Source organism: Rhincodon typus, chromosome 34 (assembly GCF_021869965.1).
Source record: "Rhincodon typus isolate 14 chromosome 34, sRhiTyp1.1, whole genome shotgun sequence".
NCBI classification, from domain to species: domain Eukaryota; kingdom Metazoa; phylum Chordata; class Chondrichthyes; order Orectolobiformes; family Rhincodontidae; genus Rhincodon; species Rhincodon typus.
The window spans coordinates 7,632,340-7,646,823 of record NC_063365.1 but is presented as its reverse complement, the minus strand read 5'-3'; the positions used below and the strand labels follow the sequence as shown (position 1 = coordinate 7,646,823).

Below are 14,484 nucleotides of genomic sequence, written 5' to 3'. Positions count from 1 at the left end.
GGAACCTCATTTTTTGGTCTGTCAGGTGCCTTTAGCTTCCTTGATTTGATGGTAATGGTAGAGAAATATGCTGAGTCATGAGTACAAACTGCAGCTGAAAATAATTCTGCTGCTGTAGATGGCCTATAGTACTTCATGGATATCCAGCTTTGTGTTGCTTGCTCTTTCCGATTTTATTCCTGTCAGTACTGCTACGACCAAGCCACTCTTGGTAATAGATATTGAAGTCCCTCACTCAAAGTCCTCCAATCTTAGCACTTCTTCAAAGGAGGAGGAATGATTCATTAGCCAAGGGAGGTTAGTGGGTGGTAACAAACAAGAAGTTTCCTTGACCATATTGGAACTGATGGCATAAGACCTCATGGGGTCCAGAGTCAATTTTGGGATTCCTTCCCATGTGCACACACGTGCACTTAATTTACTACTGTCTTATCAATGCATTGGCTGTAAGGTATGATTCAACATACAGCTGTCAACTCACGCAAGATGTTAAGAAGGACTTTGTCAGGTGAGTGTGCATTGTCACACAGGAGGCTAAGAAATATTAACATTTAAATGAATTCCCCTTTAACTCAAAAGGTATAGATTCGCTAAGAAGGAATTAATTTTCTTCGTAAGCAGTTCTTTTGCAGTGAAGAGTTTAATATCTGTGACAGGTTGAGGGTAGTAGGAGGTAGTCTATATTAACAAGGTATCTGCTTGGAAGTAAAAAAGGAAACCGTTATGGAGTTGAAAAGTTCATCTGCATCTGACTTTCTCTACTTCCCCTTCTCAAAAATGAAATCTTCAGTCATGTTTAATCCCAATAGCGTCGAGTGTATGGTCAGAACCGGAAATAGTCAGACTGCAGCCCATTTTAGACATGGTCATATGGTTATCTAAAATACATGCAAAACAACATTTTAAGTGATTGTGTCTGTATTTTGAGATAAAGAACAAAGTAGATTCTTAAGTCTGGGTTATTTCAGAGTACTGTAATTCCGAACAAAACAAAGGAAGTTGTCAATTTACATCCCAGTACAAAGAACACCGTTTGAAAGCAAGGTAAACATAGAATGTAAATGGAAGAAAATTTACTTTTGGAAAAGATCATATTGCACAATGAAAAGGTAACTAACAGTTAAAAAGAAAGGCTATCAAAAGCCCTACATAACATTTCCACACTTGTATTTAAGTTACAATTTTACTGAACGGTTAGCTTGCCTTCCAAAATTCAAGCAGCATGTGCTTTGATACACTAAATTTAACTTCATTGTAGGATACAACAAGAAAATAGAAAGTTTCTAAAACAAAGGAAGAATTTGAATGCTATAATTTAGTAGACTGGGAGCCAAACAGGTTAGCAATGATTCAATATCTTACTGCAGACTCTGTACTCTGGAGAGTGGCTAATGTAGTGCCATTATTCAAGAAAGGTGGTAAGGAAAAGCAAGGGAACTATAGACCAGTGAGCCTGATGTTAATGGGGAGTAAGTTGTTGGAAGGGATTCTGAGGGACAGGATTTACATGTATTTTGAAAGGCAAGGAACAATTAGGGATATCAACATGAATTTGTGCATGGAAAATCATGTCTCACCAACTTGATTGAGCTTTTTTCAAAGATTCAGACTAGTAACAAGGCAGTGCAGTGGACGCTATCTTTAAGGAATTCAGCAAGGCATTCGACAGGGTTCTGCATGGTAGACTCATAGCAAGGTTAGATCACATGGAACCCAGGGAGAGCTGGCCATTTGGATACAAAATTGGTTTGAAAGTAGGGTGGTGATGAAGGGTGGTCTTCAGACTGGAGTCCTGTGGCCAGCAGTGTGCCACAAGGACCAGTGCTGGTTCCACTGCTTTTCATCATTTATATAAATGATTTGGATGTGAACAGATTAAGTATGATTAATAGGTTTGCAGATGACACCAGAATTGCTGGTGTAGTGGAGTGAAGAAGGTTACCTCAAAGTACAACAGGGCCTTGATCAGATGGGCCGATGTGCTGAGGAGTGGCAGATGGAGTTTAATTTAGATACACGTGAGGTGTTGCATTTTGGTAAGGCAAATCAGGGTAGGACTTAAACACTTATGGGTAGAGCCCTGTGGAGTGTTGTCGAACGAAGGGGCCTTGTGGTGCCGGTTCATAGTTCCTTGAAAGTGGAGTCGCAGATAGTCAGGGTAATGAAGGCGGTGTTTGGTTCACTTGCCTTTATTGATCAGTGCATTGAGTATAGGAGTTGGGAGGTTATGTTGTGGCTGGACAGGACATTGATCACGCCACTTTTGGAATACTGCATTCAATTCTGGTCTCTCTACTATAGGAAAGGTAGTGTTAAACTTCAAAGGGTTCAGAAAAGATCTACAAAGACGTGGTTGGAAGGTTTGAGCTATAGGGAGAGGGAGGCTATTTTCCATGAAGTGTCAGAGGCTGAGGGGTGACCTTATAGAGATTTATAAAATCATGAAGGGCATGCATAGGGCAAATAACCAAGGTAGGGGAGTCCAAAACTACAGGGCATAGGTTGACGTGAGAGGGGAAAGATTTAAAAGGGTCCTTAGGGGCAACTTTTTCACACGGAGGGTGGTGCGTATTTAGAATGAGCTGCCAGAGAATCTGGCGGAGGCTAGTACAATTACAACATCTGGATGGGTACATGAATAGGAAGGGTTTAGAGGGATATGAACCAAATGCTGGCAATTGGGACTTGGCTAGTTTAGGATACCTGGTCAACATGGGCAAGTTGGACCAAAGGGGCTGTTTCTGCACTGTACAAGTCTATGCCTCTAAATGCTAGCAAGATTACGGAAAATCAGAATCTTTAGTTCAGAAACTAAGTAGACAATATAGAAGGCATTCAAATTGTTAAACTCCGAGGTAACCATTGTGGTAAGGGTTTTGGATGGAGTAGATGTGAATACAGAGGATGAGCTATTTGTAGAAATATCCTGTTTAGTACTGGATAAGTGTGGCATTTGAAGAACAGCTGAATATTGTGTGTTCTGGTCCAACCAGAGTGAACAGCAAAGGACAAAGTCGGAATCAGGAGCATGGCTATTAAGACTTTTATTCAAGCCAAAAACAATGGAAAAGGTCAAGTTTCACACTACCACCTGAACCTTCTGGTCCCCAACTCAAAAGTTAGGCAAGAAACAGGCAACAAAAAAAAAGAACACAAATGTCAGGAGGCAAATTCCCAGCATTCTTGCATTCAATCGGAAAAATTCTGTTTAATTGGCAACCTATACTGAATACATAATCTGTTAACACAGCACAAACATCGATTGGAGATGCCTACAAATTAGGAAAGTAAGGATCACCCACAGAAAGGATTAAATGGCTATGAAATGCAACAACATATCCTGGGAGACTGAACAAGGAATTCGGAAACAAAGAAGCTGATGCTGCAAAACATGTCAAAACAGATACATTCAACAGAGTCGGTTTACTGTAGCATTTCTACATATGGTAACAGGAAATCAAGATCCTAAAATAGTAACGACCATTGATTTTAGCACAGCACTTCAGTCCTAGTCTAGGCAGTTAAAATACACATTCTAGCATAGTCCAGTGAGGCATTTTTGGATTTAGGTTGAAAGTAATTCTGGAGACTACGGATTCGATAACCATGAAATTTAAACTGAACGAAGACATCATGAGTAGAAAAACAATTCAGGTATGTTAACATCAGGCATTTTTGACATTTTTTGTGCAGCCAGGCTGCTATGGAATGGAGGTATTTTTCAATTCTTAATTTTCATTTGATCAAGCAACTGTGCCCAGCATCTCAAATTGGCATCCGAGGGTCAACAAACTGAAACCCAGTGCCTTTGTGAAGGATTCTCTCTTTTGCACCAGAGATCATAACCTAAATGAATTCAGTAAAACTTGCGAAAACATTTTTCCTCATTCCAAAAATCTATCAATCTCACCATCATATATACGCAACAACGCATCTATAGATCTCTGGAATGAAGAACTAAGTGATACATAACCAATTAAGTTTCATGATCCCCTATAACACAGTTCGAAATGACCATCTCTTTCACCAGAGACACACCAGTACTTTTTTTTCCCCCAGTGGAGGGTCACTTTGCACCATTTATCCTAATAAAGCCTTACAAAATGTTATCTCCTGACACTCAAGAATCAGGCTTTAGTTCAGGAGTTGAATATGAATTTTCATTGTGTATACTGCTAATCTTATCTCTTACCCAAAAACCGGCAGCGTAATGAAACCACATTTTCAGAATTATTTGAATAATCAAGTGGCATATAAGATTAATTATATGTAGATAAAAATGAATGATACAAGCAGATACATAAAAAATGAGTATGTCGTGCAACAACTGGGGAGGCAATGACCAACTGGTATTATCACTGGACTGTTAATCCAGAGACCCAGATAACATTCTGAGGACCCAAGTTCGAATCCCGCCATGGCAGATGGTGGAATTTGAATTCAATACAATATCTGGAATTAAGAATCTAATGATGACCATGAATCCATTGATGATTGTCAAGTTCACTATCTAGTTCACTAATGCCCCTTAGGGAAGGAAACTGCCATCCTTATCTGGTCTGTTCTACATGTGACTCCAGACCACAGCCATGTGGTTAACTCTGAACTGCCCACTGGGCAATTAGGGATGGGCAGTAAATGATACCTAGCCAGAGACGCCCTCATCCCGTTAATGAATAAAGAAAAGTAATAATTATTCATAATCTTTAATAATTATCAAATTGCTCTGTAAACTGCATTCCAAAACAAAGGTGTGTTTCTTTTTTTTTTAAAGAAAGTGTCTTCTCCAGGTTGGTACCTCCTCATGAATCTGAAGGGTATGAAAGGTTTTCAGGGGTAAATGGGAATATAAAGTAATTAGATCAGCTACGATCATACTGAACAGTAAAGCAGGCTTGAGAGGTTCACTCCTTTTAATTCATGTCTGTTGTACAACTCTATCTTGTGGCCTATCTGAATCTCCATATCCTACTTAAAGTGTGTAGTTTAAGACTCATTTTAGACTCATCATTAGCTCTCAAATCACAAAATAGAATCATAAGACCTGACATTTAATGTTTTATACATTTCAACAAAATCTTGAATTGCATTCACTGACTTAACATGGGCATTACCAAAGTTAGCGCTTTCATGTCCTATTAACCTTTCGTACCCTAAACCTCAATATCCGAAGGACCGAACTAACTTTCAATTAGAGTGTAACTACCTTCATTAGATTCTTTGAAAACGAAACTAAATCATAACATATTTCTTGACACATTGAAATCATGTCCTAACATTTTCAATACCATTTTGCAACATGCTAGGCTATCACCTGCACTGTCTATAATGCTGCCTAACTTTGTGTTATCAGCAAATTTGGATATATGACTATATTTATTAATGACTTGCATAATGACAACGTGCATAATTAAGGCCCGAACACCGATACTTGTGGGATACCACAAGTCACACCCTGCCAATTTGAGCGTCTACCCATTAAACCTACTTTCTGTCACCTGCCACTCAACCCATTTCCCAGTCACATCAGTAATTTGCCCTCAATTATGTGGAACTTCATTGAATGCCTTCTAGAAGTCCATACAAACAACATCCGTAGGCAAAGCCCTGTCCACTACCTTAGTCACCTCTTCACTAAAAAAAAACCTAATGAGGTTTGTCAGGCATAATGTATCTGCCTGTGAATCCATGCTGGCTCACTCTGATTAAATGAAAATTTTCAAGGTGTTCAGTTACCCCATTCTTAATTATAGACTCCAACAATTTCCCCACTACAGATGTTAGGCTAATTAGTCTGCAATGCCCTGGTTTTCCTCTTCTGCCCTCCTTAAAAAGCTGAGTGACATGTACAATTTTCCAATCCAGAGGGATGACTCCTATATTTAGGGAACTTTCAAAGGTTATAGTTAGGTCATCTAGAATATGCTCCCCCACTTCCTTTAACACCCTTAAATGGAAACTTGCAGGTCCTGGGGATTTGTCACACATTAATTCCATAATTTCCTCATTACCAATGTTTTACTTATGGTAATCTTATTCAGTCCCTCCCTCAATCCACTATTAATTTCCTCTGGACTTAAAGCAAGCTATCCTCCTTTTCTACTGAAAATACTGAAGCAAAAGTAATTATACAACACCTGTGCCATTTTCCTAGTCATTTACAATATCCTCACTTTCAGTCTTTAGCTGGCCAACATCGCTCCTGACCACCTGTTTTCCCTTTACGTAACTATAAATTTCTTCTTATTGATTTTGATATCCCTGGCAAGTTTCCTTTCATAATCCCTTTTAGTAGCTCTTATAATTTGCTTTAAGGCCCTTTGCTGGTATTTGTACTTTTCCCGTTCAGCACAATCCGTTCTGTTTTTTGCAATTTTGAGAGCCTTTTCCTTTAGTTTTATGCTGTCCCTATCTCTTTAATTGTCATGGCTTTTTTTTTCCTGTAAAGTGAAGCTTTTCCCCTCTCAGGGGTATAAACTGGTTTTGTATTGTGTGAAATGTCTCTTTAAAACATCCACGACTGTTCTTCAGTTGTTTTGCCCGTTAGTAGATTTTACCCAGTTTACAGTGGACAGTCTCTGTCTCACTGCATTAAAAGTCAGCCTTATCCAAATTTAAAATTCTAATACTAATTTATGCTTTTCACATTCAAATGCTACACTGAACTTGATCATCTTATGATCATTATTTGATAAATTTTCATGCACAATTAAGTTACTAATTAAATCCAGCTCATAACTCATTACCAAATCCAACATCGCTTGTCTCCTTGTTACTTCCAGGACATATTGCTGTAGGAAACTATCCCAGACACATTCCAGAACTTCACTACATTTCTGACAGGTGCTCGTTTGCCTCTCCCAATCTAGTTGAAATGAAAATCCCCTATTAATACTACTGTGGTTTTGCTACACACTTGTCTAAGTTCTGCATTTATACTGCCAGCACTTTACAGCTGCTACCAGGGGGTCTGTACACAACATCTATCAGAGTTTTAGATCCCTTACTGTTCCTCAATCCCATCCATGTGGTCTCCACTGAATGCTTTCCCCTCACTATACTCTCCCTCACCATTGAAGTAATCTTGTTTTAATAAGTAAAGCCACTCCATCTCCTCTGCCATTTTTCCTGTACATGCTGTAAACCTTATAACCTGGTATATTTAGTTACCAATCTCGACCATCTTGCAGCCACGATAATAATTCAGCCCTGTGCCTGAGAGATACTGGCCAATCAGAATATCACAGCTCTAGGAGCAACAAATCCATTAAAACTGATAATTGCTTTTGATAGCCCCACTAGACAAATGGTTAAAACGTGAAAGGACCATTGCTCATCTGTTTAGATTAGCTAAGGAAGCAACCCACCTATGAGAAGAAAGATGGACAAGGACCGTTCATGGAATGAACCAAGAGAAACCAGGTTTCAATGTGGGTCTAAGTTGCTCCAAAGCAGGAAGTCATTAAATCCAGGTGAATATAACATCAAGCAAAGACTGGAAACAAATTTAAATTTATTGCTGAATAAGGTTTCATGTTTAAATGCAGACTGAACTTATTAAAACTCCCAGAACATTAATTAGTACCACCTATTAATCACTTTTGTCGTGGTTAATTGAATTATTTTGTTTTATTTTCCATCATAATTTATTATATCTGTGCAATTATGCGTTTTCATGCTTGTTGTGGCGGTATGTCAGACAGTACTTGCCACAATGCTGTCTATTGAAGTGACTGGCCCTGAAAACACCAGCATCACTCTTCAGAAGGAAATTCATGTCTCAAGCGAGAAATTTTTCCATGCTCATCAACCTTGTAATATTTAAGGACACGAAGTTTGACCTTCTTCCTCTTATGCTGGTTTCTTCTTTGGTGTGGTGCAAGACTACTTCTTTCTCCCTTGGCACCACCATGAACGTCTCAACACAAGGTGCAAAGTTGACTCCTTTTCGATGTTATAATCAGAATGTACAGCCATCCTCCAACTTGTTAACTTGGAATCATAGAGCTGTACAGCATGGAAACAGACCCTTTGGTCCAACTTGTTCATGCCGACCAGATATCCTAAATAATTCTAATCCCATTTGCCAGCATTTGGCCCATACTCCTCTAAACCCTTCCTATTCATATACCCAGTGTTATAATTGCACCAGCATCCTCCACTTCCTCCAGCAGCTTATTCCACATATTCCCCATCCTCTGTGTGAAAATGTTGCCTCTTAGATCCCTTTTAAATCTTTTCCCTCTCACCTTGATCCTATGCCCTCTAGTTTAGGATTCCCCCACCCTGGGGAAAATACCTTAGATATTCACCCTATCCATACCCCTCATAATTTTATAAACTTCTAGAAGGTCACCCCTCAGCCTCCAAAGCTCCAGGAAAAATTGCCCAGCCTATTCAGCCTCTCCCTACAGCTCAAACCCTCCAATCCTGGCAACATCCTCGTACAGCTTTTCTGAACCCTTTCAAGTTTCACAATATCCTTCCTATAGCAGGGAGACCAGACTTGAATGCAGTATTCCAAAAGCAGCCAAGCCAATGTCCTGTACAGCCACAACAATACCTCCCAACTCTTACAGTCAATGCACTGACCAATAAAGGCAAGTACACCAAATGCCTTCTTCATTATCCTGTCTACTTGCGACTCCACTTTCAAGGAAATATGAAACTGCACTCCAAGCTCTCTTTGGTCAGCAACACTCCCCAGGACCTTACCATTAAGTGTATATCCTGCCCTGATTTGCTTTTCCAAAATGCAGCATGTCACATTTGCCACTGTCCATCTACCACTCCTCGAACCACCTGCCCATCTGATCAAGATCCCGTTGTACTCTGAGGTAACCTTCTTTGCTGTCCAAATTCGGTGTCATCTGCAAACTTACTAATCTTGCATCCTATGTCCACATCCAAATCATTTATATAGATGACAGATCACATCCACCGCTCTGTCCTCAACCATCCTCTTCGTTACTTCTTCAAAAAACTCAATCAAGTTAGTGAGACATGATTTCCCACACACGAAGCCATGTTGACTATCCCTAATTAGTCCTTGTCTTTTCAAATACATGTAAATTCTGTCCCTCAGGATCCCCTTCAACAACTTGCCCACCAATGATGTCAGGCTCACTGGTCTATAGATCCCTGGCTTTTCCTTACCACCTTTCTTAAATTGTGGCACATTAGCCAACCTCCAGTCCTCTGGCACCTCACACATGGTTATCGATGATACAAATATCTCAGAAAGGGGCCCGGCAATCACTGCCCTAGCTTCCCAGCGTTCTAGGGTGCACCTGATCAGGTCCCAGGGATTTATCCACCTTTACGCATTTTAAGACATCCAGCACCACCTCTGTAATATGGACATTTTCAAGATGTCGCTATTTATTTCCCCAAGTTCTCCATCTTTCATATCCTTCTCCAGAGTAAATACTGATGCAAAATATTTGTCTTTTATCTCCCCCATCCTTACTGATCTTTAAGGGGCCCTATTCTCTCCCTAGTTTTTCTTTTGTCTTTAATGTATATGTAGGATCTCTTTGGATTCTCCTTAACTCTATTTGCCAAATCTATGTTATTTTGCATCTGTGAAATTGCATATCTTTTTAATAATTACGTTGCCTACATATATGCAAGCATAGTGTATTAAGATCAATAAACAAGATCCGAGTTGGTAAAACTGGGAATTATACATGTTTGAACAATTCACAGTTAACATGACTAAATATGCCTAACGTCTGTATGATAACCAACCAACTCAACGAGCAAGGCAATAACCTCATCCACAACCCAAGCTACAAATCTTTGCAAGAACCTTAAATGTGACTGGATGAGGAAAGATGGAGGGGTTTTGTTTAAAACATAGAACTTATTTACCAGAATTTGCAAAAAACAATGCTAACTTACAAAAAGAACTTTACAAAGTCACAAATAACAAATATGGTCACATATATGGTATTAAAAAAGTTGCTCAAAAATATCACATTCTGACAGTCTATTCTACACATATAATTTTTTTAAAATTATGTAAATCAGCTAATTTGCAATAAAATTGTGTTTTTATCAAAAGAAAAGCTTGGTCAATGTTTGCCTCTTACTTAACTACTGCAAACATGCGCTTGTTGGCAACATCCACTTTGTTATTAATATCCCAATAGTAACAGGTGATGCAGAAATCACAGAAAGGAAGCAATTTAGAATAAACATCACTAGGTAAAAAGTACTGAGCAAACTATCAGGATTGAACACAGCTAAGACCCCAGAGCCTAATGGCTTACATCCTACGGTCTTACAGGAGTGGCAGCAGAGAATGTGGATCCATTGGTTATAATATTCCAAAATTGCCTGGATGCAGGAAAGATTTCAGTGAATTGGAAAGGTGTTAGTTATAATTACCTCATTTGTGAAGAGGCAGAAACTATGAACCAGTTAGTTTAATAAATGCTGTTGAGAAATTTGTAGAAACCATTAAGGTAGTAATAACAGAATATTTGGAAAGTCAAAACATAACCCATCAGTGTCAGCATGGTTTTATGAAGGTAAATCATGTTAGACTAATTTGATAGAGTTCTTCGAAGATGGGTCAATGGGCTGAAAAATGGCAGATGGAGCTCAATCTGGATAAATGCAAGGTATTGTATTTAAACAAAAAAAGGCAAGACTTATACAATTAAAGTAAGGTCTTGGGTAGTGTTGGACACCAGAGAGACCTAGTGGATCAGGTACATAATTCACACATAGACAGGGAGATTTAAAAAAAGCATTTAGAGGCTTTAGATCTCAAACCTTTTGGAATATAGGAGTTGGAAATCATGCTGAAGTTGTACAAGACATTGGTGGGACCTCTTCTTAAGTACTTAAGTTCTAGTCGCCCAGTTTTAGGAAGGATGTTATTAAGCTGGAGAAGGGTCAGAAGAGATTTAGCAGGATGCTGCCAGAAATAGAAAATTTGAGTTATAGAAACGCTGGGACTTTTACCACTGGACCATAGGAGACCTGACAGGTAACCTTATAGAAGTTTATGAAATTATGAGGAGTATACATAGGGTTAATGGTAGTTGTCTTTTCTCTAGGACAGGGGGTTTCAAGACTAGGGCACAGTTTTAAGGTGACAGGAGAGAGATTTAAAAAAGACAAAGAGCATTTTTTTTTTTTAAACAGAGTGTGATTCCCGCATGGAGTGAACTTCATGAGTAAGTGGTGAATGTGGGCACAATTATAATGTTCAAAAGACATTTGGATAAGTACATGAATAGGAAAGGTTTGAAAGGATATGGGCCAGAAGCAGGCAGGTGGTACTAGTTCAGTTTGGGATTACATTCAGCATGCACTGGTTGGACCAAAGAGTTTTTTTTCTGTGCTGTATGACTCTATTACTCTATGTAATAAGCAAAGTGGATAATGGGAATCCTATAGATGCGTATGTCTGGACTTCCAGAAAGCATTTGATAAGGTACTGCACAAAAGGTTAGTAAGTTGGATGTAATTTAGAGGATAGAGGATTGGCTAACCTACAGAAAGCAGGGTCAGGATAAATGAGTCTTTTTGTTGTTGGCAAGATCTAACTAATGAGGTGTCACAGGGTTTGGTCCTTGTGCCCCAACTATTTACAATCTTTTAATGACTTTGATGCAGGGATAGAGGGTACTATAGCCCAAATTTGCAGAGGACAGTAAAACAATTAGGAAAGCAAGTTGCGTTGAAGAAATAAAAAAAATTTACAAATGGATATGGATAGGTTAGGTGAATGGGCCAAGGCTTGGCAGATGGAGTTTAACATGGATAAGTGTGAAGTTATCCATTTGGTTGGAAGATCAGAAAAGCAACTTATCTAAATGAAGAAGAACTGCAGAGTGCTGAGGGTTCTGTGCGTTCTCATGGATGAATAACAGAAAGCTGGTATGCAGGAGCAACACATAATATGGAAAACAAATGTAATTTTGGCATTTATTGCTAAAGGAAGTGAGAAAAGAACTAGAAAAGTGTTGCTGCAGCTGTACAAGATATTACTGAGACACCACACCATGGGATGGTGGCACACTGATCAGCACAAGATGCCTCAGCGCCAAGGACTCGGGTTTGAATCCAGCCTTGGGTTACTGTCTGCGTGGAGTTTACATGTTCTCCCCATGTCTGTGTGCGATTCCGCCGAGTGCTCCAGCTTCTTCCAACAGTCCAAGGATGTGCAGTTAAGTGGATTGACCATGTTAAAATTTCCCTGTAGTGTCCAGGCATGCAAGGCTAGGTGGATTGGCCATGTAAAAATGGGGTTATGAGAATAGGTGGGGGTGGATGGGTCTATGTGGAATGCTCTTCAGGGGATCAGTGCAGCCTCAATGGGCTGAATGGCTTCTTTCTGCACTGCAGAGATTCTACACCTGCACCATTATGCACAGTTTTGGTTTCCTTGAGGAGGGATGTAGTTGTACTGGAGGCAGTTCAAGGAGATTCTCTAGACTGATTGCAGAGATAAGGTGTTGTCTTACTCTCTGGAGTAAAGAATGAGAGGTCTAATTGAGGTTTACAAGATGCTAAAGGTGATTGACTAAATAGATGTAGAAAGGACACTCCCTTGTGGAGCAATCTCAAATGTGAGGTCATTGTTTTAGGATAAGGGTTAGCAGATTCAAATCAGAGATAAGGAGAAATTACTTGCCTCAAAGGGTCATGACTCTGTGGAATTCACTAACCCAGAGTGCGGAGGATGCCAGGACATTGAGCAAATTTAATTAGTAATGGGTAGAAGGATTATGGGGAGCAAGTGGGCAGGAAAGTGGAGTTGAGATTGAGAGATCAGCGATGAACATACTGCACGGCAGAGCAGACTTGAAGAGCTGAATTGACTACTCTTGCTCTTTGTTCATCATCCATTTTTATGTTGCCAAAAGGATAATCGCAATGATCAATGAAAAGAAATACTGCTAAACCACCTGGAAACCATTAGTAATGGAGGGTTAAAGTTGAAAATCCAACTTTAGCCAAATACTAATTCGAGCAACTTTCCAGCTTCAATCTCAATTTCGCACCTCCAGCACTCACTTTACTTCAAGCATTCTATATGTATCATGTTCATTGAAACTTCCTTAGCTTAGGATTTCAACAGAACAGAGCTGGTTTGACTGTTACCAAACTTAACCTTGGAGACGTAGGCAGCGGCAATGATCACAAATATCTGTCCTTTTAAAAACCGAGGTGTTGCCCATTTACTTCACATACTCTTAAAAGTGGCAATTCACTTCGGAAAGGGGAAACATGTTTAAGTTGAACAATCACATTTTAAATAGCAAAGCACAATTTTCAGTACAAAAACAGACATTGTTACTCAAACAGATTATGCTTATTAATGCTAACAGCCTCTTTCCCCTCCCTCTCTCTCCAACCCCCCCCCCCGCCCCCATCAACCTCCACCTCCACTTTCATTCCTTTCTTACTCAATTACTTCTCCAATTTAGCTTCAACTACAGTACACAGTAAGCAAACTTCACAAGCTGGAACTGGGTAAACAAGTCTCTGAATTCTTGGATTTTCTGTATTGCTCTCACATTCAAGACACTTGATTCTGAACAACCCACGGCGTCCAAGACAAGTGAAAAGAAACATCCTCTATCTCCAGTTCGAACCTACCACTCCTAATTTGAAAAGACATCCATCAGATCGATTCACTCAAACTCTCTCCTTGACCCTCCTAGCAAAGTGACCCAGATTAGCCAGCGGTGCCTTTCGGGGGCGGGGGGAAACTTTTGTTCTTTTAAAAAGGGGAAGTCACTGTATGCAAAAGGGCACTGCGTTGAGAAAAAAAGAAATAGTGCCCAAAGCTGGAACCGTCTCTTCCTGAATGTTTATTCAGGATATATCAATGAGACAAGTGTGCCATTGAGTTAGTGCTGTGGGGTTGACCATTCATTGACTTTTCTCTTCCCCTCCCCCAAAAAAAAGCGGGTGACAGTCTAACTGATCGCCGTTCTAGAACGCGCGCTCCGTGGTTTAAACCCCTCCTCGCGCGCGGGCTGGGGGGTAGATCGTCTCCGCCCCGCCCAACCTCCGAGGATACACAGACACCGACGGACAATCTCCACTGTTACCTTCCGCGATCAGCTCCTCCACCGTCACTTGGTAGCGGCCCACCGCATACACTTTACCCTGGAACGAAGACCACCCGCCGGCACTGCCGGACTGTCCGGCCGCTCCTCCGACCGCGGCTGCACCTTCCCTCCGGGCGTCGAAAAACTTCTTCATCCTCCCGGCTCAATGCCGTCGGGACCGTGTGCGTGTGTCAGACAGAGAGAAAGAGAGATGCTGGCTGGTGACTCCTCTTCTTCCTCCTCTTCCTTCTACTCTGTCAATGCAAACTCGTCGACAGCATGGTGACCTTCATCCAGCTCGACGAGACGTCCTTTCTCCTGAACGGCAATCTCTCCCGCTCTGTCCTCAGTTCAGGTAAGTGCCCTCCGCTCTGTTTTTCTCTAAGAGTATAAAGCCCCACATTCC

At 40.4% G+C, this 14,484-nt stretch overlaps 1 protein-coding gene and 1 pseudogene across 1 annotated transcript in view; both read right to left on the bottom strand.

Annotated features, from left to right (window-relative positions):
* Window positions 1-14,478, bottom strand: part of LOC109917756 (AP2-associated protein kinase 1-like) — a 90,582-nt gene extending 76,104 nt beyond the window's left edge. The window contains exon 1 of the mRNA XM_048616177.1: window positions 14,079-14,478. Within this exon, the coding sequence (XP_048472134.1) occupies window positions 14,079-14,232 (154 nt within the window). The 5' untranslated portion in view covers window positions 14,233-14,478. The remainder of the gene's footprint in view (window positions 1-14,078) is intronic.
* Window positions 7,664-7,977, bottom strand: LOC109917755 (annotated as a pseudogene).
* Window positions 14,479-14,484: the final 6 nt, after the last annotated feature.